This window comes from Oncorhynchus clarkii, chromosome 28 (genome assembly GCF_045791955.1).
Source record: "Oncorhynchus clarkii lewisi isolate Uvic-CL-2024 chromosome 28, UVic_Ocla_1.0, whole genome shotgun sequence".
NCBI lineage: Eukaryota > Metazoa > Chordata > Actinopteri > Salmoniformes > Salmonidae > Oncorhynchus > Oncorhynchus clarkii.
Window position 1 is genome coordinate 35,749,702 of NC_092174.1, and position 25,845 is coordinate 35,775,546.

Consider the following 25,845-nt stretch of genomic DNA (forward strand, 5'->3'; position numbering starts at 1 on the left):
TAAACATTTTTAAACGCAGAAGGGATACATAGAGGAAGGAAATAGAGGGAGGTGGAAAATAACTACCTGTTGGTGTAGGGAAAACCGAGAGAGTGGAGGAGAAAGTCACATAGAGACTCACATAGAGAGAGTGGGAAAAGGACGAGAGAAAGACACAGGTATAGATAGGGTTGTGTGGCTGCAGGCTCCACCACTCCAGTGTTGCTCCTCTAACCTACTTTGATTTATCTGCCTTTTCCCTGTTTCATAACTAAGCTGCCAGAACCTTGCATCACATAGCACAATCCCCACTCCCCACCCATCATCACAATATAATGTTTTTCTTACCATAACGCTGCCCATTTTACCGTAATGTTGTGCGTGTGATACACGTGCAGAACAAACTGCCTTGCAAAAACAAATGCTGATTTATGAAAAACGAAAGCAAAAAAAACTATTTTTAAAACCCAACATGACTAAATGAGTTAAAGTGTTAATTGTTGTTGTTCTTTACAGTGGATCATATATACATCGTTATGTTCGCACCATTCTGAAAAGTTCCCATCTCCAATCCTCCTTAAAACTCGATCCCGCGTGCGCGCGGCCGCGAGAACTACAAGGGGACCTCCGGAGTGAGTTCGTCCACGCTTTGAGAAGTAGGTTAGCAGGGTAGACTGGGAACCTTGCAAGAACCTTGGAACCTTGCAAGCCAAGCTAAACCACCGTGGGAGTATTCTGTCAAGAAGTTACCGAAATAGTGCATCGAGACAAACAGGAAAACATGCAACTTGAACTGTCGAATTTCTTTGCATTTAATTAACTGTCGCAAGACTCTCCTCGCTGATTTTTGCCTTATTTTCTGAAAAAATATTTTCTAGTTCATTAGGCTAAAGAAGGTTTTTTTTTACGTGCCAGCAAATGCTGGTCTTTCAACAGTTTTACAGATATTTGTATTCAATTTACAACCCACATGAAGTCAAATTCATTGATCCAGAAACGATAAATATTCAACATGAGAGGTAAATGAATTATTATCATTCATATTCAAATGACCATACTTTGTAGACTTTTCAATGTCACATATATCCTGTGTTCATTTTGCCGAGAAACAATGCATCGAAAGCTATTGAAATGTAAATTACTTTAGCTAAAAGTGCAACTGCTTTCCTTTTCAAGTGCGTAGGCTCTCACCTTAATCTCTCATGTTGCTTCAGCCTGTCTGGATAATCTGGCTACTCTTACCAGGTGCACCACTGCCTCCGAATATTATAGGAATTCCTTGGCTGTAGGCTGGAGAGTTTTCTGTAACTAATGAAAATGCTTATAATATATATATATATTCATAATAAAATAATGTTTAGGTTAAATGTGTGAACAATGTTGGAAAGGGTTGTAAAGTCTGATTAATTAGGCTGTTATACACAATTTATTGGTATACAGGCTGAACATGTTTGTGCAAAATCATTTACATGTTCCTTACAAGCCTGAATGTTGAATAAAATTACATTTGAACTTACATCTCATGCTTAATACGGGCAAAACTAAATATATGTTGTTTTCAAATTGTCATAAAATTGTCTCAAATTGATTACAATTTCACTCATTGGATAGTTATATAATTGAACCGGCCCTGCATACAAATACCTTGGTATTTGGATTGACGATGATTTAATATTTAAAAAACATATGAATGAGCTTGTTAAGAAGCTAAGATTTCAATTGAGCTTTTTTTCTTTTACAGAAGCAAAGTTTACCTCTCTAGTCAACAGGAAGCAGATTTACAAATGAACCCTGCACAAAGAGACCTTAGTCTCAATATGACTTCTCTGTTGAAATAAAGGTAAATAAACTATACTGGTTGTCTATGCGGGCTGTCTTTCAGCTGCTCGAAATTTGAGACAAAATATCCACAGGAAAGTATTGTTTACTTGACTTTTTGGGGGGATATTTGGTTATTTCATCAATAGCAATTGAACCAAGCATACCATGACAATGAAAATGGAATATTCTGAATCAGGGAAGGATTTTTTTTTTTTAAATTCTTACTTTTTTTTAAAGATTGAAATCTGAATAAATTTTTTTTAACACTAACAAAAAATGCTCTCCATCCTCCCTCTGATTCAGAATATACCATTTTCATTATCATAGAATGCTTGATTCAATAGCTGTTAACAAGAGAAAACCGAATACCCAATAAAAAACTAACTTTACCTTAGTGCCTAACCAACCAAATACCTACCAGCTCACTAAAAAGTCAGGTTAACAATACTTTTCTGTTGATATTTTGTCTCAACTTTTGAGCAGCTGAAGGACAAGCCGCACATACAACTGGTAAAGTAAGTTCAATGTAATTTTATTCTTCACATGCTTTGTAAACAACAGGTGTGGACTAACAATGAAATGCTTACATAGGGGCCCTTCCCAAAAATGCAAAAAGAGAAAGAAATAATAGAAAAGTGAAACACGTAATAATAGATACACAATGAGTAACGATAACTTGGCTATACACAAGGGGTACCATTTATATAACTAGAAGTGAAGTGACAGATCGTAAACGGCAGCAGCAGCGTATGTGATGAGTTAAAAACTTTATTGCAAAGGGTCAAGGCAGATCCTGGAAGCTATTTGGTTAGCTATTTAACTAACTAGCAGTCTTATGGCTTGGGGCAGAAGCTGTTCAGGGTCCTGTTGGTTCTAGACTTGGTGCATCGGTACCGCTTGCGAAGCTGTCATCAAGGCAAAGGGTGGCTACTTTGAAGAATCTGAAATATGAAGTATATTTTGATTTGTTTAACACTTTTTTGGTTACAACATGATTCCGTATGTGTTATTTCATAGTTTTGATGTCTTCACTATTATTGTACAATGTAGAAAATAGTCAAAATGATGAAAAACCCTGGAATGAGTAGGTGTGTCAGAACTTTTGACTGATACTGTATATATCATGAATCACCCATATTGCTGTCTCATTGTTATCAGTGATACTTTTTTTTTGTATTAAACTTGTATTTAACTAGGCAAGTCAGTTCAGAACAAATAACTTATTTACAATGATGGACTAGGAACAGTGGGCTAACTGCCTTGTTCAGGGGCAGAACTAAATATTTTTACCTTGTCAGCTCTGGGATTTGATCTAGCAACCTTTCGGTTACTGTCCCAATGCTCTAACCACTAGGCTACCTGCCACCCCAAATTTGATCAGACCACCGTTATGTCGTTGGCAAAATTTATGATAGTGTTGGAGTTGTGGAGTTGTGGGTGAACAGGGAGTACAGGAGGGGACTAAACGCACACCCATGAGGGGCCCCTGTGTTAAGGGTCAGCGTGACGGATGTGTTGTTGCCTACCCTCACCACCTGGGAAGTCAAGGATCCAGTTGCAGAGGGAGGTGTTCAGTCCCAGGACCCATAGCTTAGTGATGAGCTTGGAGTGCACCATGGTGTTGAACGCTGAGATGCAGTCAATGGACAGCATTCTCGCGTAGGTGTTCCTTTTGTCCACACGGGAAGGAGCAGTGTGGATGCAATCGAGATTGCGTCATCTGTGGATCTATTGGGGCGGTAGACAAAATCAAGTGGGTCCAGGGTGTCTGGGAGGATGGTGTTGATGTGAGCCATGACTATCCTTTTAAAGCATTTCTTGGCTACATATGTGAGTGCTACAGGGTGATAGTCATTTAAGACAGGTTACATTGGCGTTCTTGGGCACAGGGACTATGATGGTTTGCTTGAAACATGTGGGCATTACAGACTGGGTTCGGGAGAGGTTGAAAATGTCAGTGAAGACACTTGTTGGCTGGTCAGTGCATGCTCTGAGTATGCACCCTGGTAATCTGTCTGGCTCTGCGGCCTTGTGAATGATAACCTGTTTAACCCCCTACTTTTTTCAATTTCCGCCTGAAGACATACCCAAATCTAACTGCCTGTAGCTCAGGCCCAGAACCAAGGATATGCATATTCTTGGTTTCATTTGAAAGAAAACACTCTGAAGTTTGTGTAAATGTGAATTGAATTGTAGGAGAATAAAACACAATAGATCTGGTTTAGATAATACAATGAAAAAAACATACGTTTTTTTTTATTGTTGTATCATCATCTTTAAAATGAACAAGACAAAACAAACATTCAGATAGGATGATGGGGACAATTTCAGTGAAAAACGCAAGAGGGCAACAGTACTTGTGCAAAGTTTTAGAATGATAACTTACAAAATGTGTGTGCTACATGACATTTATCATGAAGTCACCCAGGTGTCCCACACAAGTATGCCAAATGTACCTAAGTGGCCAAATTGGTGAAGTTATACATTTTGAATGGAATAACTATATACAAAATACCAAAATGGTATTCAAACACACCCCCCCCCCAAAAAAAAAATGGAGAAAAAACATGAAAAAATATATATATACATTTACAAAATAACACTTTCAATATTTGGAAGACCATCAGTCCTCTACACAATATTGTGCTGCTGATGCCAGGTGCCATAGCAGTCTCTTTCTGCTGTAAAGCAGAGGGTCACCAAGCATGTGGTGCAGGTGATGGGGGACTTCATTTAGCAAAGAACACATCGACGCCTCCATGCTGTGCCCTTTTGGCACATCCATAATAAATTTGGGCAGATGAACACCACTTGTGGCAGGAGCAGAAGGGACAGAGGTAGAGGGGCCAGAACGTGGTGCAGTGGTGCTGTAGCCAGCAAGCTCCTTGATGAGCAGTTCTCTGAAGGCTAGCTGTGAGATGGGGGGCTTTCCACAGCTCTTAGCCATTTCCTTGTGTAGGATGAATGCATTCACCACAGCAATGTCGATGAAATGATAGAAGAAGGTCTTGTACCATTTGATCGTCTTATGGAGAACATTATAATAGCCTATCAGCGCATCTGACAGGTCCACACGTCCCATGCTCTTGTTGTAGTCCTTTATTGCAGTTGGTCCATGCCCCAGTACTGGCTTAAGCAGGGGGACACGTCTGGCACTGCAGGATTTGAGTCCCTGGCGGCGTAGTGTGTTACTGACGGTATGCTTTGTTACTTTGGTCCCAGCTCTCTGCAGGTCATTCACTAGGTCCCCCCCGTGTGGTTCTGGGATTTTTGCTCACCGTTCTTGTGATCATTTTGACCCCACTGGGTGAGATCTTGCGTGGAGCCCCAGATCGAGGGAGATTATCAGTGGTCTTGTATGTCTTCCATTTCCTAATAATTGCTCCCACAGTTGATTTCTTCAAACCAAGCTGCTTACCTATTGCAGATTCAGTCTTCCCAGCCTGGTGCAGGTCTACAATGTTGTTTCTGGTGTCCTTTGACAGCTCTTTGGTCTTGGCCATAGTGGAGTTTGGAGTGTGACTGTTTGAGGTTGTGGACAGGTGTCTTTTATACTGATAACAAGTTCAAACAGGTGCCATTAATACAGGTAACAGGTGGAGGACAGAGGAGCCTCTTAAAGAAGAAGTTACAGGTCTGTGAGAGCCAGAAATCTTGCTTGTTTGTAGGTGACCAAATAGTTATTTTCCACCATAATTTGCAAATAAATTCATAAAAAATCCTACAATGTGATTTTCTGTATTTTTTTTCTCATTTTGTCTGTCATAGTTGTAGTGTACCTATGATGAAAATTACAGGCCTCTCTCATCTTTTTAAGTGGGAGAACTTGCACAATTGGTGGCTGACTAAATACTTTTTTGCCCCACTGTATATAGAGTACAGGGAACATAAGGTTGAATATATTATTATAGACCTGCTAGATCCACTGTCTCATTTATATTATGACAGACCAGCTAGATCTACTGTCTTTATTATATTACAACAGACCAGCTGTATCTACTGTCTCCATTTCACTTTGGCCATTGTTGTGGGCCTGCCCTCCCCTCAACAGCCTCAAATAGGCTATTTCATGTTCGGGTGGGGTGGGGTGGAGCGGCAGACACACGCATCTCGGCCATGCTCCCTCTAATCCACAATATGTATATATACACACACAAACATAGGCAATGGGTCATACACATACATACAAACATACCCCCACCCACAATGTATAGCCAACATGTACTTTACACATTTCATTAAAAAATTATATATTGCTACTAAAATTTACAAAAAAATCACAAATCATATTTTATATTATTAATTTCAAACAACGGCATTAGCATGAGAAGAACTTACCAGTCCAAACCGATGTCCTCTCCGTTCAAAAAAATATTCCTCCATTTGGGAATCAAAGCTATGCTAGCTAAATGAATAGTCCTCCAACAATCTCTGTCTCACTTTCCAGATCAATTTATTTTAAAATTGTGTGTACATCTGTATATCTAGACTTAGATGTAGCTTTCCCTGACTTAGTCGCCATACTGATTGATATATAAACAGCTGAAGATGCGCTTTACCAAAATAGTGCTGTGCGTAACATGCGCTCCTTCCAGAATGAATCTTCAATGGTGAATGACCCTCTTTACACCGGAGTTTACTACATGGGTTGGTCTTCCAACACATAACCATTACATATTGCCATTTACCTCAGCTCATTGGCTATCTACCCAGCTAGATTTCAAGACAATCAGTGGTCATTGGGTTAAAATACAGTCAATCAACGAAACAGCGGTCATATCATTGGTGCACAATGATGTCATTACTTGTTGTCTTCAAATCGATTTCTTTCAGTCAATACGTCCCGCGAAATGACCCATCACGTTTGGTTGTGTTACAAACAACCAGTTGATTGCAATGAAAACAAACATGACTGGAAAAGTCACGTTTAGTGTGTGTATTTACATTGAATGTGTCGTCGAAAATTGAATGAGACGGAATTCACGACACAAGCGGTTCACAAAATGTTTCGTGTTAGGCTATAAAAATTGATTTTATCAAACAAAAGACGAGCATTGGGATTGCAAACAGAGGAAGATCGTCAAAGGTAAACAATTTATTTTATTGCAATTTGTGATTTTGTTTTACCTTTAAGGTTAACCTTTACAGTTAAGAACAAATTCTTATTTTCAATGCCTAGTGGGACAACTGCCTGTTCAGGGGAAGAACGACAGATTTGTACCTTGTCAGCTCGGGGATTTGAACTTACAACCTTCCGGTTACTAGTCCAACACTCTAACCACTAGGCTACCCTGCCGCACCTGTCCTCAGATAATCGCATCGTATTCTTTCGCAGTAAATACTTTTTTAAATCTGACAACGCAGTTGGATTAGCAAGATTCTAGGCTTTCGAAACATGTGAGACACTTGTATTTTAATTAATGTTTAATATGACTATTTATGTAGCGATCACCGTATGTTGTCGAATTTAATCCCGGTTCGGTCCGCAGAGATGTTAAAGGTCTTACTCACAGCGGCTATGGAGAGCGTGATCACACAGACTTCCAGAACAGCTGGTGATCTTATGCATGGTTCAGTGTTTCTTGGCTCGAGGCATTTAGCTTGTCCGGTAGGATCGTGTCACTGGGCAGCTCGGGAGTGGGGGAGGGGAGGGAGAGAAGGAGGGAAAGAAGGAGGGATGAGAGCGAGAGGTAGGGAGAGAGACAGCCAAAATAGTTGACATGATTGAAAATAATTCACAAACAGAAAGATTGTGATTAAAAAGTTCTGATTTGCGGCAATGTTCAGCTATTGCTACTTTTGTTGCTGATTGTCTTCTCACGATGCCGCCTCTAAAATTGCAACAAGAGAGGGAGGGAGAGAGAGAGAGAGAGAGAGACTCAGCCAAAATAGTAGACATGATTGAAAAAAATGAACAAACAGAAAGATTGTGATTAAAGGTTCTGAATTGCGGCAATGTTCAGCTACTGCTACTTTTGTTGCTGATTGTCTTCTCACGATGCCGCCTCTAAAATTGCAACAATATTACTGCAATCAAAAGGCATACCAAGACTTGTTACAGTTACAGTCTGCGGCTGTCACAACAATGTAACAACATAGTAACTGATAGACATATTGCTATTGTAGCATATAAAATGTATATTTTCTTTCATGAATTATAGTATTTAGTGTTTGTTTGGATTGAGGGCTTTTGGCATAGTGAGGGTACTCTGTTCCTAATCTGTTTGTAGAGGGAGGGAGGGAGGGAGGGAGGGAGGGAGGGAGGGAGGGAGGGAGGGAGGGAGGGAGGGATATTTTTTGGGCTTATAGAGGGTAGTTTCACTGGCTGGCAGGATATTGAAATGTAAACAACCCCAGTTCTTTGGCTCACTGGACTGAAAATACAATTTTAAGAAGTCTCTCGTTTGCTGAGACCTAAAGAGAATTCCTTTTTGTTTTTTGTTTGTATAGTTTTTTTAACCTTTTGTTTGTCTATGGAATCATTTTGGCAAAGAATTTATTTTGCACCTTTTTTTATTGTTAATAGTTTTATTGCGTGTTGCTCTTCCTCTTTTTGTGATTAGTGACTAGTTTTTCACTCTTTTACATGTCATTAACAATCTATCACCAGCACAGCTTCACACAGCTTCACACCTGTGCAGTAACCCCCCTCTAATGGATTTTAGTACTACGTGGTAATATTTGCATTCCATGTCAGATCAGAGTTGATTTAAATACTTATTGCACAGCCAAAGTGCAAATAATAATTTGTTTTGTGAGTGGAGAGTGAGTGGTAAACTGACCTCCGTTAGGAAAGGATCTGTTACACTGTCCTTCACCTTGTGTGACACAACAGGCAACAACCTCCTAGGGACTTGACTAGAGGGGCCTTGTATGCAGCAATAACTGCTCATTATGTTTCGTGTAATGTGATACTGTTTGGTTTGCCTACAGAGGGGTGGTCTAGTAGGCAACACTATCTCTGTTTTCTATGGCCTCCTGCACTGATTTGAAAACACAGGAAATATGCAAGCAATATGAATACCTACTGGGAGTTGGCTTTCACAAGTCCAGTTCTTTCCCATCAGTGTTGGTTGAGGGAAATGGAGAGGAGAAAGGGAAGGAAGCCACTTCAGACAATTGGGACACACCCTAATGTTGAATGATTAATTTGCAATAGAATTCCACTTCCCTCAGATCAAAGCTTTTCACAGGCATTACATAACATTTACTGTAACATGCCCTGCCCAGAACTGTAAAAAGAAAGAATGAAAAGCACAAAAGTGGTTCAAGTTTGTTACTGGAGTTTAAAAGGTTTATTGAGCGCACTCAGCCTGTCTCAGTTGCCTGTGTGTATTGTACTCATAAGCCTAAGTTAAATGTGTGAGTGTTAAGAGTCAATGAGTACGTCATCTTCTCAGAGTAGACCTTTGGTCGACATAGATTGTATTATCTCCCTCACTCTGTCTCTGTGTGTGCACTTGCGTGTTACTATGAAAAACAAAGTGAAATGTGGCTGGCTGGGTCAGTCAGGAGGATCAGTCAACAGTAAAAGGGAATTGGTCTGGCAGCCAAAGTTGAGTGATGATGTCACCAGTCTGTCAGTCCCTGATGACACCCAACTCTCACCAGTCATCCAGCTCCGCGTTCAACACCATAGTGCCCACAAAGCTCATCACTAATCACTAAGGACCCTGGGGCTAAACACCTCCCTCTGCAACTGAATCCTGGACTTTCTGACGGGTCGTCCCCAGGTAGTAAGGGCCCCTCAGGGGTGCGTGCTTAGTCCCCTCCTGTACTCCCTGTTCACCCACGACTGTGTGGCCAAACACGACTCCAACACCATCATTAAGTTTGCTGACGACACAACAGTGGTAGGCCTGATTACCGACAATGATGAGCAAGCCTATAGGGAGGACGTCAGAGACCTGGCAGTATGGTGCCAGGACAACAACCTCTCCCTCAATGTGAGCAAGACAAAGGAGCTGATCGTGGACTACAGGAAAAGGAGGGCCGAACAGGCCCCCATTAACATTGACAGGGCTCTACTGGAGCTGTTCGAGAGTTTCAAGTTCCTTGGTGTCCAAATCACCAACGAACTATCATATTAAAAACACACCAAGACAGTTGTGAAGAGGGCACGACAACACTTTATCCCTCTCAGGAGACTGAAAATATTTGGCATGGGTCACCAGATCCTATAAAAGTTCTACAGCTGCACCATCAAAATAATCCTGACCGGTTGCATCACCGCCTGGTATGACAACTGCTCAGCATCTGACCATAGCGCGTTACGGAGGGTAGTGTATACGAACCCCCCCCCCCCCCCCCCCATTTGTTTTTACTCTGCTGCTACTCGCTGTTTATTATCTATGCATAGTCACTTTACCCCTACCTACCTATGTACAAATGACCTCGACTAACCTGTACCCCAGCACATTGACTCGGTACCGGTACCCCCTGATTATTGTTATTTTATTGTGTTACTTTTTATTTATTTTTTTACTTTAGTTTATTTGAACTCTTTCTTGAACTGCATTGTTGGTTAAGGGCTTGTAAGTAAGCATTTCACAGTAAGGTTACACCTGTTATATTCGGTGCATGTGACAAATACATTTGATTTGATCTTGTAGTGTTTACCACAGCATTTCTCGTTGCTTTATAATGCAAAATTGATTATAAATTATTTTTGCAGAACATGGCATGCTTTAAAACAAGATTCTGTAGATAAGGCTTCAGATGGCCATCTTATTTGATCTCTTGTTTTAGCAAAGCAGAAGAGTCTGAATACATATGCAAATATTTGTTATGGCAGAACTGTTACAAATGGAGGTCTGTGTTATTCTGATCTTCTGACTTGCCTTAAACTGGGGTCAAGAACATAATTAGTTGAAGCAGAAGCTCAATTTCAAAGAGAGTAGTCAGATTAGATAGCAGATATGATACTGCCATAGAGCTGATAGTGCAAGTCCTACTGGCACCAAGCCAGCTACCGTACCTAGTGGCTTTATGGGTGTGTCCTTCGGTTGTCTTTCATTTCATCCATTACGTAGTGTTTATCAAGTCTTCACTCTTTCACTCACGCTTATCGAGCTGAAGAATATCAGTGGGAACTACAGTAATAAGAATAATTTTCATTAGAGCACTTTCAAACAACTGTTTAGAATTAAGATTTTTATTGTATCATTATTTACTTATTTATTTGCTGGATATTAAGTAGACAGCTGTGCATTTCGGAGGCTCAAAGTCTAGTTGAGTTCCACCTTAAAACCTGGGGTAGAGAGCCGTATTCACACAATGGGAAAGCGCCTGACTACCCCCTGCCTACCCTCCCCTCGGTGAGAAAGTGTGTCAGTAGGACAGAACTGCATGACAGGCTACCGCGCCTGACCGATATCCCACACAACCAACCCCCGACAGGCCCTGCCCGACCCCAGCCAATGGGAGCTGCAGCGGCAGAGAGGAGGCGGGGTGGTAGCTAGAGTGACCTCCCTGAATGAGTATGTTTATGAAATGGTCGCAGACGAGAGTTATACAACTGAGCGGAGTGTTTATGAAATGCTCGCAGATGAGGGTTATATAACTGAGCGAGTGTGTTTGTGAAATGCTTGCAGACGAGTTATATAACCGAGCGGAAGATTGGAGAGAAAAGAGGGGGCAGAAGACAGGACATGCTATTCCATGACATGCCTGCAGCTAGGGCTGGGCGATATGGCCTAAAAATCATGTCGGACGATTTACGTTTTTTATATATATATATATATATATATATATATATATATATATATATATTATATTGTTTAATTTTTCTCCAAATAAGCTTTGTTGTACAATTAAAGGTCAAATACACTGCATTTCAAACAGTCAGTAATAATCTAATGAATACAGGACTTGTGAAATTATACATAGGCTAAATTATAAACCTTTCACAACCATAAGACCCACTGATAATGCTATTATTTTATCAACATAGTTTAACCTGCTTTTTTTTGCAATAATCGTTCATCTGGCTTTAAAGTCAGTCTATGATAATGCCATTTTTGTTACAAGTTTAACCAGAACCATGCATTATGCAGGCATTATAGAAAATGAACACAGGTGTCATGAATAATCTCTCAAACACAAGCCCACGTGCTAGTGAGTAGCCAGCTAATATTTATATGAAAAGTTTAGTCAAATTGGATTTATTTGCTAGCTAACTTGGCAGAAGTAGCTAACTAGGCCTTTTAATTGTTATGAACACACCCTTTCTACCTGTCTCCAACTGTTTGAGTAGCATGCTAGCCTGTCCACTTTGTTCAGATGTTGAAATCAAATGCCCTACCTTATTTCTCAGAATGCCAAATCAAATTGTATTTGTCACATACAACCGGTGTAGACCTTACAGTGAAATGTTTACTTACAAGCCCTTAACCAACAATGCAGTTTTAAGAAAAATAAGTGTTAAGGAAGTATTTACTAAAATAAACTGAAGTAAAAAAAAAAAATTAATTTATTAAAGAGCAACAATGAAATAACAGTTGTGAGACAATATACAGGGGTTACCAGTACAGAGTCAATGTGCGGAGGCACAGTTTAGTTGAGGTAATTGTGGTAATATGTACATGTGGGTAGAGGTAAAGTGACTAGGCATAATAAACAGAGAGTAGCAGCAGCGTAAAAATGGGGTGGGGGGGAGGGGGGGTAGCCATTTGATTAGCTGTTCAGGAATCTTATGGCTTGGGGGTAGAAGCTGTTAAGAAGTCTTTTGGACCTAGACTTGGCACTTCTGTACCGCTTGCCTTGCGGTAGCAGAGAGAATAGTCTATGACAATACCGTAGATAATTGTGTTTTAAAACCTGGATTCTTGCAATACAAGTATTTTGAATATCGCGCAAAAACATACATTCTAATTAATTAAATATATCGCCCAGCCCTACATGCAGCTGGCCCAGTTGCTCTGTGTCTTTTCTTCATTACTTAGAGGAGAGAACAGCAGACTTTTACCCTTTTTTTCATAGAGAGAGTGGGAAAAACAAACGCATTTAAAGTGACGTTCGCCAACATGTAATGCCACAACAACAATGCATTAAATCTCTGAGAGGTAAATGAGTTTCTATATGTCTGCCTCTCAGAGGACTACAGATCCCATGGTTCATATGTCTGCCTCTCAGAGGATGACAGATCCCATGGTTCATATGTCTGTCTCTCAGAGGACGACAGATCCCATGGTTCATATGTCTGCCTCTCAGAGGACTACAGATCCCATGGTTAATATGTCTGCCTCTCAGAGGACTACAGATCCCATGGTTCATATGTCTGCCTCTCAGAGGACGACAGATCCCATGGTTCATATGTCTGTCTCTCAGAGCTCTACAGCTCCCATGCGGGACTACATATCCCATACTTCATAAATTACACAGATTCGTTATCTCTGTCTTTGGCACAAACATTAAATAGACTGGCAGATTGAGCAGTGATAGCATATCACACGAATGAGTTGGTTGTTTCTATCTCTGTGTAGTACTATGGCTGCTGTGAAGTAAAATAGCCAACCGGCTACATCTGTTTAAACTAAAACAAGTTTTTCTTCACATACGACTGCCCTCCATTTTAGGCCCTTATATGGGCCCCTTGTATGTGAGAGGGAAAGATAGTGTGTGAGGAGACTGGGTTTCTGACACATGACTCTTGTCTATTTCTGGCTTTCACCTCACTGGGTCCACAGACAGACTGACAGCATGAGAGACACACGGCCAGGTTCAGTTTCAAAGTCACTTTAATCAAATAATTTCCCCACTCTTTTTTTATTGCATACTATGTTTACTTGTATTATTCTCTGTGCTGCGGCAATCTGTGTTAGTATGAAATATGGCACATAGATAAGGCATGATTAAAGTCAATATTTGTCCATTTGAATACCTTTCATTCTGCTGCTATGACACTCAGAGCATGCAAGGCAGAGCCAAACTGACAGCCTGCCTCTCACTTCACAAGATGTTGATCATAGCCACATGCCAGGTGGAAACCTGTAAACCTGTTGCAAATGCCAATATTCAATCAATCAAACTGTATTTATAGAGCACATTTCTTACAGGGGATGCATTTCAAACTGCTTAAAAAATAAAATAGAGAAGGTGAGAAAGATAACGCAAAAGGTTTTCTAAACGAGACAAATGAAAAAAGTCCTCCCTCCGTCGTATCAGAATCTTCCAGTGCTAGCCCTGCAGTTTGTCTATATAATGTATGTGTGAACGTTGCAACACATTATGCAATGAAATCTGGTCATGATCTGAGCTTTTGGCCGTGCCCCAAGAGAGAGATTGGCCTCAGCCAGGGTGTTACTCAATAGTGAGAGTTGTTTGTGTGCGGCCATATTAGTCCCAACTCATATCCTTATTTTGAGATCTACTAGCTGTAGACTTGGCAGGGCGGTAATATTTTTATGGATTCTCATTAGCTTTTAATACAGGTTTAATAACTCACTTGATGGGTTGAGCTTCACAGCTTTTGTAATCTCTCTCTCTCTCTCTCTCTCTCTCTCTCTCTCTCTCTCTCTCTCTCTCTCTCTCTCTCTCTCTCTCTCCAGCTCAAATAGAAGTAATACCCTGCAAGATCTGTGGGGACAAGTCCTCAGGTATCCACTATGGGGTCATTACCTGCGAAGGTTGCAAGGTGAGCTAGTAGTAGTTGGGTTTCTTCTTTACCTTCTTCATGTGTTCTTTAACAATATGAAACAAAGACAAGCTGCAATTGAAAATATCCTTAGTTGTGATCAATGAAATAATTCTTCCATTTTGTAACATGTAGGTTTATGATACTGGAATTCTATACATTATGTAATCATTTGACTCATCCTTTGTGTAGGGGTTCTTCCGCCGCAGCCAGCAGAACAACGCCATGTACTCGTGTTCCCGCCAGAGAAACTGTCTTATTGACCGAACCAACCGCAACCGCTGCCAACACTGCAGACTGCAGAAGTGTCTGGCTTTGGGCATGAGCCGGGACGGTGAGTCACACACACACACAGACGTGCGTGGAGCCCAGAGGAAAACTCATGACAGGTAGTCAACACTTATTTCCACACAGACATACTGTATTGTATATACAGTGCATTCGGAAAGTATTTAGACCCCTTGACTTTTCCCACATTTTGTTACGTTACAGCCTTACTCTAAAATGGATTAAATAAAAATGTCTATATAAGGTCCCACATTTGACAGTGCATGTCAGAGCGAAAACCAAGCCATGAGGTCAAAGGAACTGTCCGTAGAGCGCCGAGACAGGATTGTGTCGAGGCACAGATCTGGGGAAGGGTACCAACAAATGTCTACAGCATTCAAGGTCTTCAAGAACACAGTGCCCTCCAGCATTCTTAAATGGAAGAAGTTTGTAACAACCAAGACTCCTAGAGCTGGCCACCTAGCCAAACTGAGAAATCGGGGGAGAAGGGCCTTGGTCAGGGAGGTGACCAAGAACCTGATGGTCACTCTGACAGAGCTCCAGAGTTCCTCTGTGGAGATGGGATAACCTTCCAGAAGGAAAACCATCTCTGCAGCACTTCACCAATCAGGCCTTTATGGTAGAGTGGCCGGACTCAAGCAACTCCTCAGTAAAAGGCAAATGACAGCCCACTTGGAATTTGCCAAAAGGCACCTAAAGGAATCTCAGACCATGAGAAACAAGATTCTCTGGTCTGATGAAACCAAGATTGAACTCTGGCCTGAATGCCAAACGTCACGTCTTGAGGAATCTCAAGCTCATCACCTGGCCGATACCATCCCTACGCTGAAGCATGGTAGTGGCAGCATCATGCTGTGGGGATGTTTTTCATCAGCAGGAACTGGGAGACTAGTAAGGGTCGAGGCAAAGATGAACGGAGGAAAGTACAGAGAGATCCTTGATGAAAACCTGCTCCAGTACACTCAGGACCTCAGACTGGGGCGAAGGTTCACCTTCCAACAGGACAACGACCCTAAGCACACAGCCAAGACAACGCAGCAGTGGCTTCGAGACAAATATCTGAATGTCCTTGAGTGGCCCAGCCAGAGCCCGGACTTGAACGCGATTGAACATCTCTGGAGAGACCTGAAAATAGCTGTGCAGCGACGCTCCCCATCCAACCTGACAGAGCTTGAGAGGATCTGCAGAGAAGAATGGGAGAAACCCCCAAAATACAGGTGTGCAAAGCTTGTAGCATCATACCCAAGAAGACTTGTGTCTGTAATCTCTGCCAAAGGTGCTTCAACAAAGTACTGAGTAAAGGGTCAGAATACTTATGTAAATGTGATATTTAGCAAAAATGTCTAAAAAACAGTTTTTGCTTTGTCATTATGGAGTATTGTGTGTAGATTGCTAAGGGGAGAAAAAACAATAAGGCTGTAACGTAACAAAATGTGGAGAAAGTGAAGGGGTCTGAATACTTTCCGAATGCACTGTATATAGATCAATATATGTACATTCTGATACTTATCTTGTCTCCCTCCAGCGGTGAAGTTTGGCCGTATGTCTAAGAAGCAGCGAGACAGCCTGTACTCTGAGGTTCAGAAGCACCAGAAGAACCAGGAGCTTATGAACCAGGAGGTTGTGAACCAGGGGTGTCTGAAACAGGGTTTGTCCCTGACCAGGGAAGATGTGGCAGGGGGAGACAGCGAGGGGGACAGGCACAGGGAGCTCAGTCACTCCTGCAGCAGCGGCGGCTCCAGCTCCACCCTGAGTGACCTGGATGACATCCCCGACCTGTTTGACCTGCCCTTGACCCCGGAGGAGGCCCACGAGTACTGCAGCCTGGAGCTGCTGGGAGGCCACGACGGAAGCACCGGGAACACCTCAAACTCTTCATCATCGTCATCATCCTCTAACAATTCGTCCAATCAGAACTCGCCGCAGCAGAATCTGCTGGATGTCACAGACGCCAATGGAATCAAACATGAGTACCAGATGTTGTCGCACACACAAGCCGCGCTGCTGGAGCCACTGGCCAATGACTGCACTCTAATGGATATAGGTAAAAATTCTATTACTATCTCTACAACTAACATCACCATCAAAATTGTGCCGTTTCTGTTTCAGAGCGTATCACCCAGAGTGTGCCGTTTCTGTTTCAGAGCGTATCACCCAGAGTGTGTTTCTGTTTCAGGGTGTATCACCCAGAGTGTGTTTCTGTTTCAGGACGTATCACCCAGAGTGTGTTTCTGTTTCGGGGCGTATCACCCAGAGTGTGCCGTTTCTGTTTCAGAGCGTATCACCCAGAGTGTGCCGTTTCTGTTTCAGAGTGTATCACCCAGAGTGTGTTTCTGTTTCAGGGCGTATCACCCAGAGTGTGTTTCTGTTTCAGGGCGTATCACCCAGAGTGTGTTTCTGTTTCAGGGCGTATCACCCAGAGTGTGTTTCTGCTTCAGGGCGTATCACCCAGAGTGTGTGTCTGTTTCAGGGCGTATCACCCAGAGTGTGTGGCTGTTTCAGAGCGTATCACCCAGAGTGTGCCGTTTCGGGGCGTATCACCCAGAGTGTGTTTCTGTTTCAGGGCGTATCACCCAGAGTGTGTGTCTGTTTCAGAGCGTATCACCCAGAGTGTGCTGTTTCTGTTTCAGAGCGTATCACCCACAGTGTTCCGTTTCTGTTTCAGAGCGTATCACCCAGAGTGTGCCGTTTCTGTTTCAGAGCGTATCACCCAGAGTGTGTTTCTGTTTCAGGGCGTATCACCCAGAGTGTGCCGTTTCTGTTTCATAGCGTATCACCCAGAGTGTGTTTCTGTTTCAGGGCGTATCACCCAGAGTGTGCCGTTTCTGTTTCAGAGCGTATCACCCAGAGTGTATTTCTGTTTCGGGGCGTATCACCCAGAGTGTGTTTCTGTTTCAGGGCGTATCACCCAGAGTGTGCCGTTTCTGTTTCAGAGCGTATCACCCACAGTGTGCCGTTTCTGTTTCAGAGTGTATCACCCAGAGTGTGCCGTTTTTGTTTCAGAGCGTATCACCCAGAGTGTGGTCAAGTCCCACTTGGAGACGAGTCAGTACAGTTCTGACGACCTGAAGCGGCTGACATACAGTGGGATTCAGTACTCACCTGAGGAGACCCGCAACTTCCAGTGCAAGGTGATGACACACACACACACACACACACACACACACACACACACACACACACACACACACACACACACACACACACACACACACACACACACACACACTGCTACTCACTAATGTCTTGCATTATTGTTGTATTAAATTATGATTTCTCTATTTCTCCCAGTCTGAAGAGTTTATGTGGCAGCAGTGTGCCCACCACATCACCAATGCCATCCAGTACGTGGTGGAGTTTGCCAAACGCATCACTGGCTTCATGGACCTGTGTCAGAACGACCAGATAATTCTGCTCAAAGCAGGTTCGTACCTTTATACATGCACACATCCAGATTACACGTACCGCTCAAACCATTTTAGGACATGCACACACTGATTGTTATGTGATCGCTCTTTCTTACACACACACATACAAACAAACATGGATAACATTGAAGCACATTCCTGTAATGAGTGAAGAAATTGCAGAAGTCCTTTATCTTGTCCTTCTTTTTTCCAACCTTCTTCCTTGTGCTCTTTTTGTTTTTTACAAACCACTCATCACTGCTCCGACCATTTCACTAAACCGTCTCTGAAACATCCATTTCACTAAACCGTCTCTGAAACATCCATTTCACTAAACCGTCTCTGAAACATCCATTTCACTAAACCGTCTCTGAAACATTATTTCACTAAACCGTCTCTGAAACATCCATTTCACTAAACCGTCTCTGAAACATCCATTTCACTAAACCGTCTCTGAGACATCCATTTCACTAAACCGTCTCTGAGACATCCATTTCACTAAACCGTCTCTGAAACATCCATTTCACTAAACCGTCTCTGAAACATCCATTTCACTAAACCGTCTCTGAAACATCCATTTCACTAAACCGTCTCTGAAACATCCATTTCACTAAACCGTCTCTGAAACATCCATTTCACTAAACCGTCTCTGAAACATCCATTTCACTAAACCGTCTCTGAAACATCCATTTCACTAAACCGTCTCTGAAACATCCATTTCACTAAACCGTCTCTGAAACATCCATTTCATTAAACCGTCTCTGAAACATCCATTTCACTAAACCGTCTCTGAAACATCCATTTCACTAAACCGTCTCTGAGACATCCATTTCACTAAACCGTCTCTGAAACATCCATTTCACTAAACCGTCTCTGAGACATCCATTTCACTAAACCGTCTCTGAGACATCCATTTCACTAAACCGTCTCTGAAACATCCATTTCACTAAACCGTCTCTGAAACATCCATTTAACTAAACCGTCTCTGAAACATCCATTTATCTAAACCGTCTCTGAAACATCCATTTCACTAAACCGTCTCTGAAACATATTTCTATTATTCAACAACCATTATATCTGCACACACACACATTGATTTGACGATAACTCAATTAATGTTTGAAACCCCCTTTTGATAAATTCTTGATAATCCTTATTGCCCTGCTGACTTTCAAATAGTTGAAATGACTTACATCTGCTATCCTCCAATCTGGAATGTTTTACTTTCCTTTGGGTGTTTTTTCTTCTGCATGTCGTAACATCTTCTGTGCTCTAACATCCCCCTCTTCCACTCACTCCTCTTTCTCCATTTCTGTGGCTCTCGATGGTTGCCTTTGCAGGCTGTCTGGAGGTGCTGTTGATCAGGATGTGCAGGGCGTTTAACGCTAACACCAACACCATGTTCTTTGATGGCAAGTTTGCCTCCGCCCAGCTCTTCAAAGCCCTCGGTAAGCACCTCAGATAGGTTAGCCTACCCCTTGTCTGATACAGTATTTAGAATGTATAGAGCTGATACTGTTAACTACTCCAAATACAATTCAGTGGAATATGATGTGTGCATATCTAATATTGGGATTTTTCTCTGCAGGTTGCGATGACCTGGTCAGTGCCGTGTTTGACTTGGCTAAAGGTCTCTGCCGCCTGCAGCTAACCGATGAGGAAATGGCTCTGTTCAGCGCCGCTGTCCTTCTGTCACCAGAGCGACCATGGCTGACCGACAGCCAGAAGGTCCGGAAGCTGCAGGAGAAGCTCTTCTTGGCTCTGCAACACAGTCTGCACATGAGCGGGGCCTCCGACGAGAAACTAGACCAGGTAGAAGGGATCCAGATTTTGTCAAATTAACGTCAGATTTTACTTTTTGTAGCAGGTTTAAGGAACAAATTTAGCAGGCTAAGAGAATTGGGTTACGTTTATGAAAAGGGTTAGGGTTAGCCAAAATGCCCCAAAATTCTACTTTTGAGGTTAGTTTGATAAAAGCTAGATCCCTTCTAGCCATAAGCGGGAATACTCAGCAAACGGCACGATGACAAAACACAGCCCACAGCCTCTAGCCATGACCCAGTTGTCATTGGCTGAGATCCACCATATGGGAATCACTGGTGTAGCATACGTCTCCTCTCCAAGCACTTTATGATACGGTCCTCTACAGAATATTCCAAACAGCTGCATAAGCATATTTTATGGGGCCTTAAGGCCCTGTGCTGTAGAGTAAACCAGTGGTTCCCCAACTCCAGTCCTCCAGTAACCCCAACAGTGCACATTTTTGTTGTAGAGCCGGACAAGCACACCTGATTCAACTTGTCAACTAATCATCGAGCCCTCGACAAGTTGAATCAGGTGTTTGTCCAGGGCTGCAACTAAAATGTGTATTGTTGAGGGTTCTAGAGGACTGGAGCTGGGAAACGCTGCTGTAGACATTCTTTAAATCAAACTAAAACAAACAGTTAAACAGTCTAGTGTTGTAAGCCGGATCTATCCCATGCAACTTAGCTTACGTCCATACACATTTCATGCGTTCTCTGGATTTCTTCCATCCCACCATGTCCATAGATATTGAGTGTATTTTCCTGACTTGTCCCGGTGTCCTCTTCTCCTGTAGATGGTGTCCAAGCTGCTGATGATGAAGTCCATCTGTAATCTCCACGTCAACAAGCTGGAGTTCTTCCGTCTGGTTCACCCCGAGACCGCATACAGCTTCCCACCACTCTATCGGGAAGTGTTCGGGAGTGAGATCTCTCTACCCGACTCTACAAACAGCTCCTAGAGAGAAATATGGAGTGAATGTGTTAGAGGCAGGTTAAGAAAAGTGTGGAGATATAGAAGCGAAAGGGGAGATTGAGCGAGGGATATAAATATTGAACTCAGAAATAACCAGCAGTTAACTAGACAATCCAGGACTTAAAATACTCAGTTTCCCAGCATGCTGTGGCGTTATTCCTCCACTATCCTAGCAGGCCATGCACCTTACACTACAGACTTCACCTTCAGGGTCCTTTTGTATAGTAGCACTTTGGACAAACTAATGGGCAATATGCATATTCTACAGTGTGAACATAGATCATTTACCTTTAGAACATCGATGCTCCCCAACCCCGTCATGAATGTACCTCACTGACAACCACCAATGCACCAGCCAGAACCACACACCGAATGTACAGTGGGGCAAAAAAGTATTTAGTCAGCCACCAATTGTGCAAGTTCTCCCATTTAAAAAGATGAGAGAGGCCTGTAATTTTCATCATAGGTACACTTCAACTATGACAGACAAAATGAGGGAAAAAAATCCAGAAAATCACATTGTAGGATTTTTAATGAATTTATTTGCAAATTATGGTGGAAAATAAGTATTTGGTCAATAAACAAAAGTTTATCTCAATACTTTGTTATATACCCTTTGTTGGCAATGACAGAGGTCAAAAGTCTTCACAAGGTTTTCGCACACTGTTGCTGGTATTTTGGCCCATTCCTCCATGCAGATCTCCTCTAGAGCAGTGATGTTTTGGGGCTGTTGCTGGGCAACACGGACATTCAACTCCCTCCAAAGATTTTCTATGGGGTTGAGATCTGGAGACTGGCTAGGCCACTCCAGGACCTTGAAATGCTTCTTACGAAGCCACTCCTTCGTTGCCCGGGCGGTGTGTTTGGGGTCATTGTCATGCTGAAAGACCCAGCCACGTTTCATCTTCAATGCCCTTGCTGATGGAAGGAGGTTTTCACTCAAAATCTCATGATACATGGCCCCATTCATTCTTTCCTTTACACGGATCAGTCGTCCTGGTCCCTTTGAAGAAAAACAGCCCCAAAGCATAATGTTTCCACCCCCATGCTTCACAGTCGGTATGGTGTTCTTTGGATGCAACTCAGCATTCTTTTTCCTCCAAACACGACAAGTTGAGTTTTTACCAAAAAGTCATAAGTTACTGACGGTAGGCTTTGTTACTTTGGTCCCAGCTCTCTGCAGGTCATTCACTTGGTCCCCCCGTGTGGTTCTGGGATTTTTGCTCACCGTTCTTGTGATCATTTTGACCCCACGGGGTGAGATCTTGCGTGGAGCCCCAGATCGAGGGAGATTATCAGTGGTCTTGTATGTCTTCCATTTCCTAATAATAATAATAATAAGCTGCTTACCTATTGCAGATTCAGTCTTCCCAGCCTGGTGCAGGTCTACAATTTTGTTTCTGGTGTCCTTTGACAGCTCTTTGGTCTTGGCCATAGTGGAGTTTGGAGTGTGACTGTTTGAGGTTGTGGACAGGTGTCTTTTATACTGATAACAAGTTCAAACATGTGCCAATAATACAGGTAACGAGTGGAGGACAGAGGAGCCTCTTAAAGAAGAAGTTACAGGTCTGTGAGAGCCAGAAATCTTGCTTGTTTGTAGGTGACCAAATACTTATTTTCCACCATAATTTGTAAATAAATTCATAAAAAAATCCTACAATGTGATTTTCTGGATTTTTTTTCTCATTTTGTCTGTCATAGTTGAAGTGTACCTATGATTAAAATTACAGGCCTCTCTCATCTTTTTAAGTGGGAGAACTTGCACAATTGGTGGCTGACTAAATACTTTTTTGCCCCACTGTACGTATTAACACTCTGGGACAGTTTGACTGGTTGAATTAGAATCATTGTAATGCTATGGTTCTACTCAACAGACCCAGGGTTCTTTCATTTATAGTCCCAAAGACACAGTTCTCAGTGGTACCCATATGTAGACTGCATGTATGTTGGACATGTATGTACTCACCAGCCCTAAGAGACCAAGATTATCATTCAGTTATTCCTCTGTTACAAATGAGGATATAAACAGGTATGACATGCCACACTACTTGGTCATGGCCTTATTGGTCAATTATTCTTTATTGATTTATAGCAAACTCACAGAATGGTCACACACTTACAGACATAGGCACTTCTGACAGTGTTTGGTGCTGCCCTTTGTAGACTTAAAAAAATGCAATGAGAAACCTCAGCCGCTCATCTTCTTCCCATGAGAGAGAGAGAGTTGGGTTTCCATGGCAACACCCACCCCCATAGCAACCCAATGGGGTTACGCAATGTATGTCATTTGACCATTCGGGAGGCTGAACACTCTTTGCATAGTGAACACTGCCAAGGTAGGCAGCCCAATCACACGAAGGCAAAGGAGGGTCTCTAGTAGAATGGCCCAACATTGTCAATGAAACGGATTCTTGCCTCATGAGACCACGCTGGGTGAAAGAAACAGCAGAAGACAGAACATAAGAAGAGACGAGGATACTTTATGAACTCTGAATAACAAAGAGACTTGAGGAGAACAGCTCCTCTGTGAGAGTCCCTAACCAGCAACCTCCAGCCAATAGGAATAGTCTCCCATTCACTAATGCCTTGTCTTTGGGTTACAGTTAAATTGTCTGTGTGTAAACTCTCTTTACTGGTTGGATCAACTGTATTATTTTTGTACATTGCTGTTTCCGTGTCATCTACTCCTCACCAAATGTCAAAGATCTTTCCTATCCAGGATCCCACTGGGCGAGCACAAGTCTAAGGCTGGACCCAGCTACCAGCTACCCGCCTGAGTTAGACATCATTTGTATAAGGTTTATGAGTCAGACAGGGCATCTCTTAACCCTTTGAGGAGCATGGACAGACAACATATCCTGATTCTATTTGTTCTTATTGAACTGTAAAGTTCCACAACAGAATACTGAGAATAAGGTTCTATGAACTCACTCCACAAAGGGCTAAAAGTGACTCGTAGCCACTCAGGGAGCTAGCTCTGCTCTGTCATTCTCTCTCTACTAGCAGTGTCTTCTACTAGCAGTGTTTTCCTCTCACCTTGCAGCTAAGACAAGACCTATAACCTTGATCACTGTGTTCGTAATCTTTGTTTGGGAATGTTACTCACACAGTGTCAGAGATCTTTCCCCTTTATTCTCAATATTATAACACAATCTGAATTTTACAAGACACAATCTAAAAAATATACATATTTTTAGAACATGTTATTCTTGGGATTTAATGTTGCTTTTGTTGTGAGTGTTATTTCTGTTGGTCTTTGATCTTTTTCCTCCTGTTATGTCATCACATTTTTGTCTTGTAAAATAAGTGATCTATTTTTTTAAAGAAAACCTTTAAAAAAAACAGAAACTTTTTTTCCTCTCTATTCCCCTTAAGACAAAATGTACAATAGGTATATTGTCAGTCAAAGAGTAAATAAGTTACTCAGCTCAATGTACATTCTTGTATGTTGGGATACTTTACATGTGCTTTAAAGAATATAATAAAAGTATGTCTTTTTCTTTTGAATATGTGAAGTGTCTGTCTTAAAAATGTTAACTCTCTCATCACACACTTGGTTTATTTCCATAAAAAAAGGATAATACCACTTACAGAATAGTGGTAATAGTATGGAAACATTATTTGCCTAGATACCTAGATGCCTAGATACCTAGATGCCTAGATGCCTAGATACCTAGATGCCTAGATACCTAGATACCTAAATACCTAGATACCTAGATACCTAGATACCTAGATACCTAAATACCTAGATACCTAGATACCTAGATACCCCTTCATTTCATAATCATATACTTGTTTCTGGGTAATACACTACATACAGTGCATTCGGAAATTATTCAGAACCCTTAATTTTCCCACATTTTGTTATGTTACAGCCTTATTCTAAAATGGATTTAAAATATAATCGCCTCATCAATCTGCACACAATACCCCATAATGACAAAGCAAAAACAGGTTTAGAATCTTTTGTAAATGTATTAAAAATAAAAAACTGAAATATCACATTTACATAAGTATTCAGATCCTTTACTCAGTACTGTGTTGAAGCACCTTTGGTAGCGATTACAGCATCAAGTCAGGGTGGCAGGTAGTCTAGTAGTTGGGCCAGTAACCAAAGGGTTGCTGGATCAAATCCTTGAATCTGTTGTTCTGCCTGGTAGGCCGTCATTGTAAATAATAATTTGTTCTTAACTGACTTGCCTAGTTTAAAAAAAAAAATTGTACTATTCATGGGTATGCCCCTACAAGCTTGGCACACCTGTATTTGGTGAGTTTCCCAAATGTAATCCATTTTAGAATAAGGCTGCAATGTAACAAAATGTGGAAAAAGTCAAGGGGTCTGAATACCTTCCAAATGTACAGTACATTGTGCGTAACCATAGCTACAAGAACAATATCTGAAAGGAACAGATAGACGGCAGTATTATCGTGATGGCTCCCCCTAGCTTTCCAATAAGCTAAGTGGAGTTTCTGCCATATTTCTCTCACGGATCCAGTCCATCCAGATCTGTGAACACCACTGAAGTGGTAGGAGCTGGATGATAGGGATAGGGACCAAATGGAACCGTGCCTAAAATCGAATCAAATGTATTTGTCACATACACAGTTTACAGCAAGTATAAAAGGTGCAGCCAAATGGTTATGTGCTAGCTCTCTCAACAATGCAGTACGCTAATCAATAATCAACAATCAATAATAACAATGAAAAGAGTTGAGAGTCTCATGTATAACACATTAGCCTGGTCCCAGATCTGTTTGTGTTTTTTCAAACTCCATTGTCATTGTTTTGGCATGACATTTCCATAAGGAGTTGGCTAGAGAGCAGAGTCAGACTGGGACCAGGATAACAACACGCCACACTCCGAACTGCAGAGTGGGACCTGGATCATTCAGGATGGCACCACATTGTAAAATGTATCGCGCTGAACAGACATGATT

At 41.9% G+C, this 25,845-nt stretch overlaps 1 protein-coding gene across 6 annotated transcripts; it reads left to right on the top strand.

Annotated features, from left to right (window-relative positions):
* Positions 1 to 586: 586 nt before the first annotated feature.
* On the top strand, positions 587 to 24,414 carry LOC139386705 (nuclear receptor ROR-beta-like). Of its 6 annotated transcripts, none has more exons than XM_071132538.1 (11): positions 587 to 998; positions 1,721 to 1,819; positions 14,349 to 14,434; positions 14,627 to 14,768; positions 16,248 to 16,766; positions 17,726 to 17,853; positions 18,014 to 18,146; positions 19,470 to 19,577; positions 19,718 to 19,941; positions 20,729 to 21,373; positions 22,609 to 24,414. In XM_071132538.1, exons 4-10 carry the CDS (start codon positions 14,660 to 14,662, stop codon positions 20,891 to 20,893), a joined length of 1,386 nt encoding a protein of 461 aa, XP_070988639.1. In that variant the 5' UTR covers positions 587 to 998; positions 1,721 to 1,819; positions 14,349 to 14,434; positions 14,627 to 14,659; the 3' UTR covers positions 20,894 to 21,373; positions 22,609 to 24,414. The 6 variants fall into 6 exon arrangements, with proteins under 6 accessions (XP_070988639.1, XP_070988638.1, XP_070988637.1 ...); XM_071132539.1 differs by having other exon boundaries at positions 651 to 998; positions 20,729 to 21,326; positions 22,638 to 24,414; XM_071132537.1 differs by lacking the exon at positions 1,721 to 1,819 and having other exon boundaries at positions 597 to 998.
* Positions 24,415 to 25,845: the final 1,431 nt, after the last annotated feature.

Coding starts and splice junctions, on each gene's coding strand:
- LOC139386705 (XM_071132533.1), top strand. Junction 18,147..19,469: donor GATAATTCTGCTCAAAGCAG/GTTCGTACCTTT, acceptor TTGCCTTTGCAG/GCTGTCTGGAGGTGCTGTTG. Junction 19,942..20,728: donor CCGACGAGAAACTAGACCAG/GTAGAAGGGATC, acceptor CTTCTCCTGTAG/ATGGTGTCCAAGCTGCTGAT.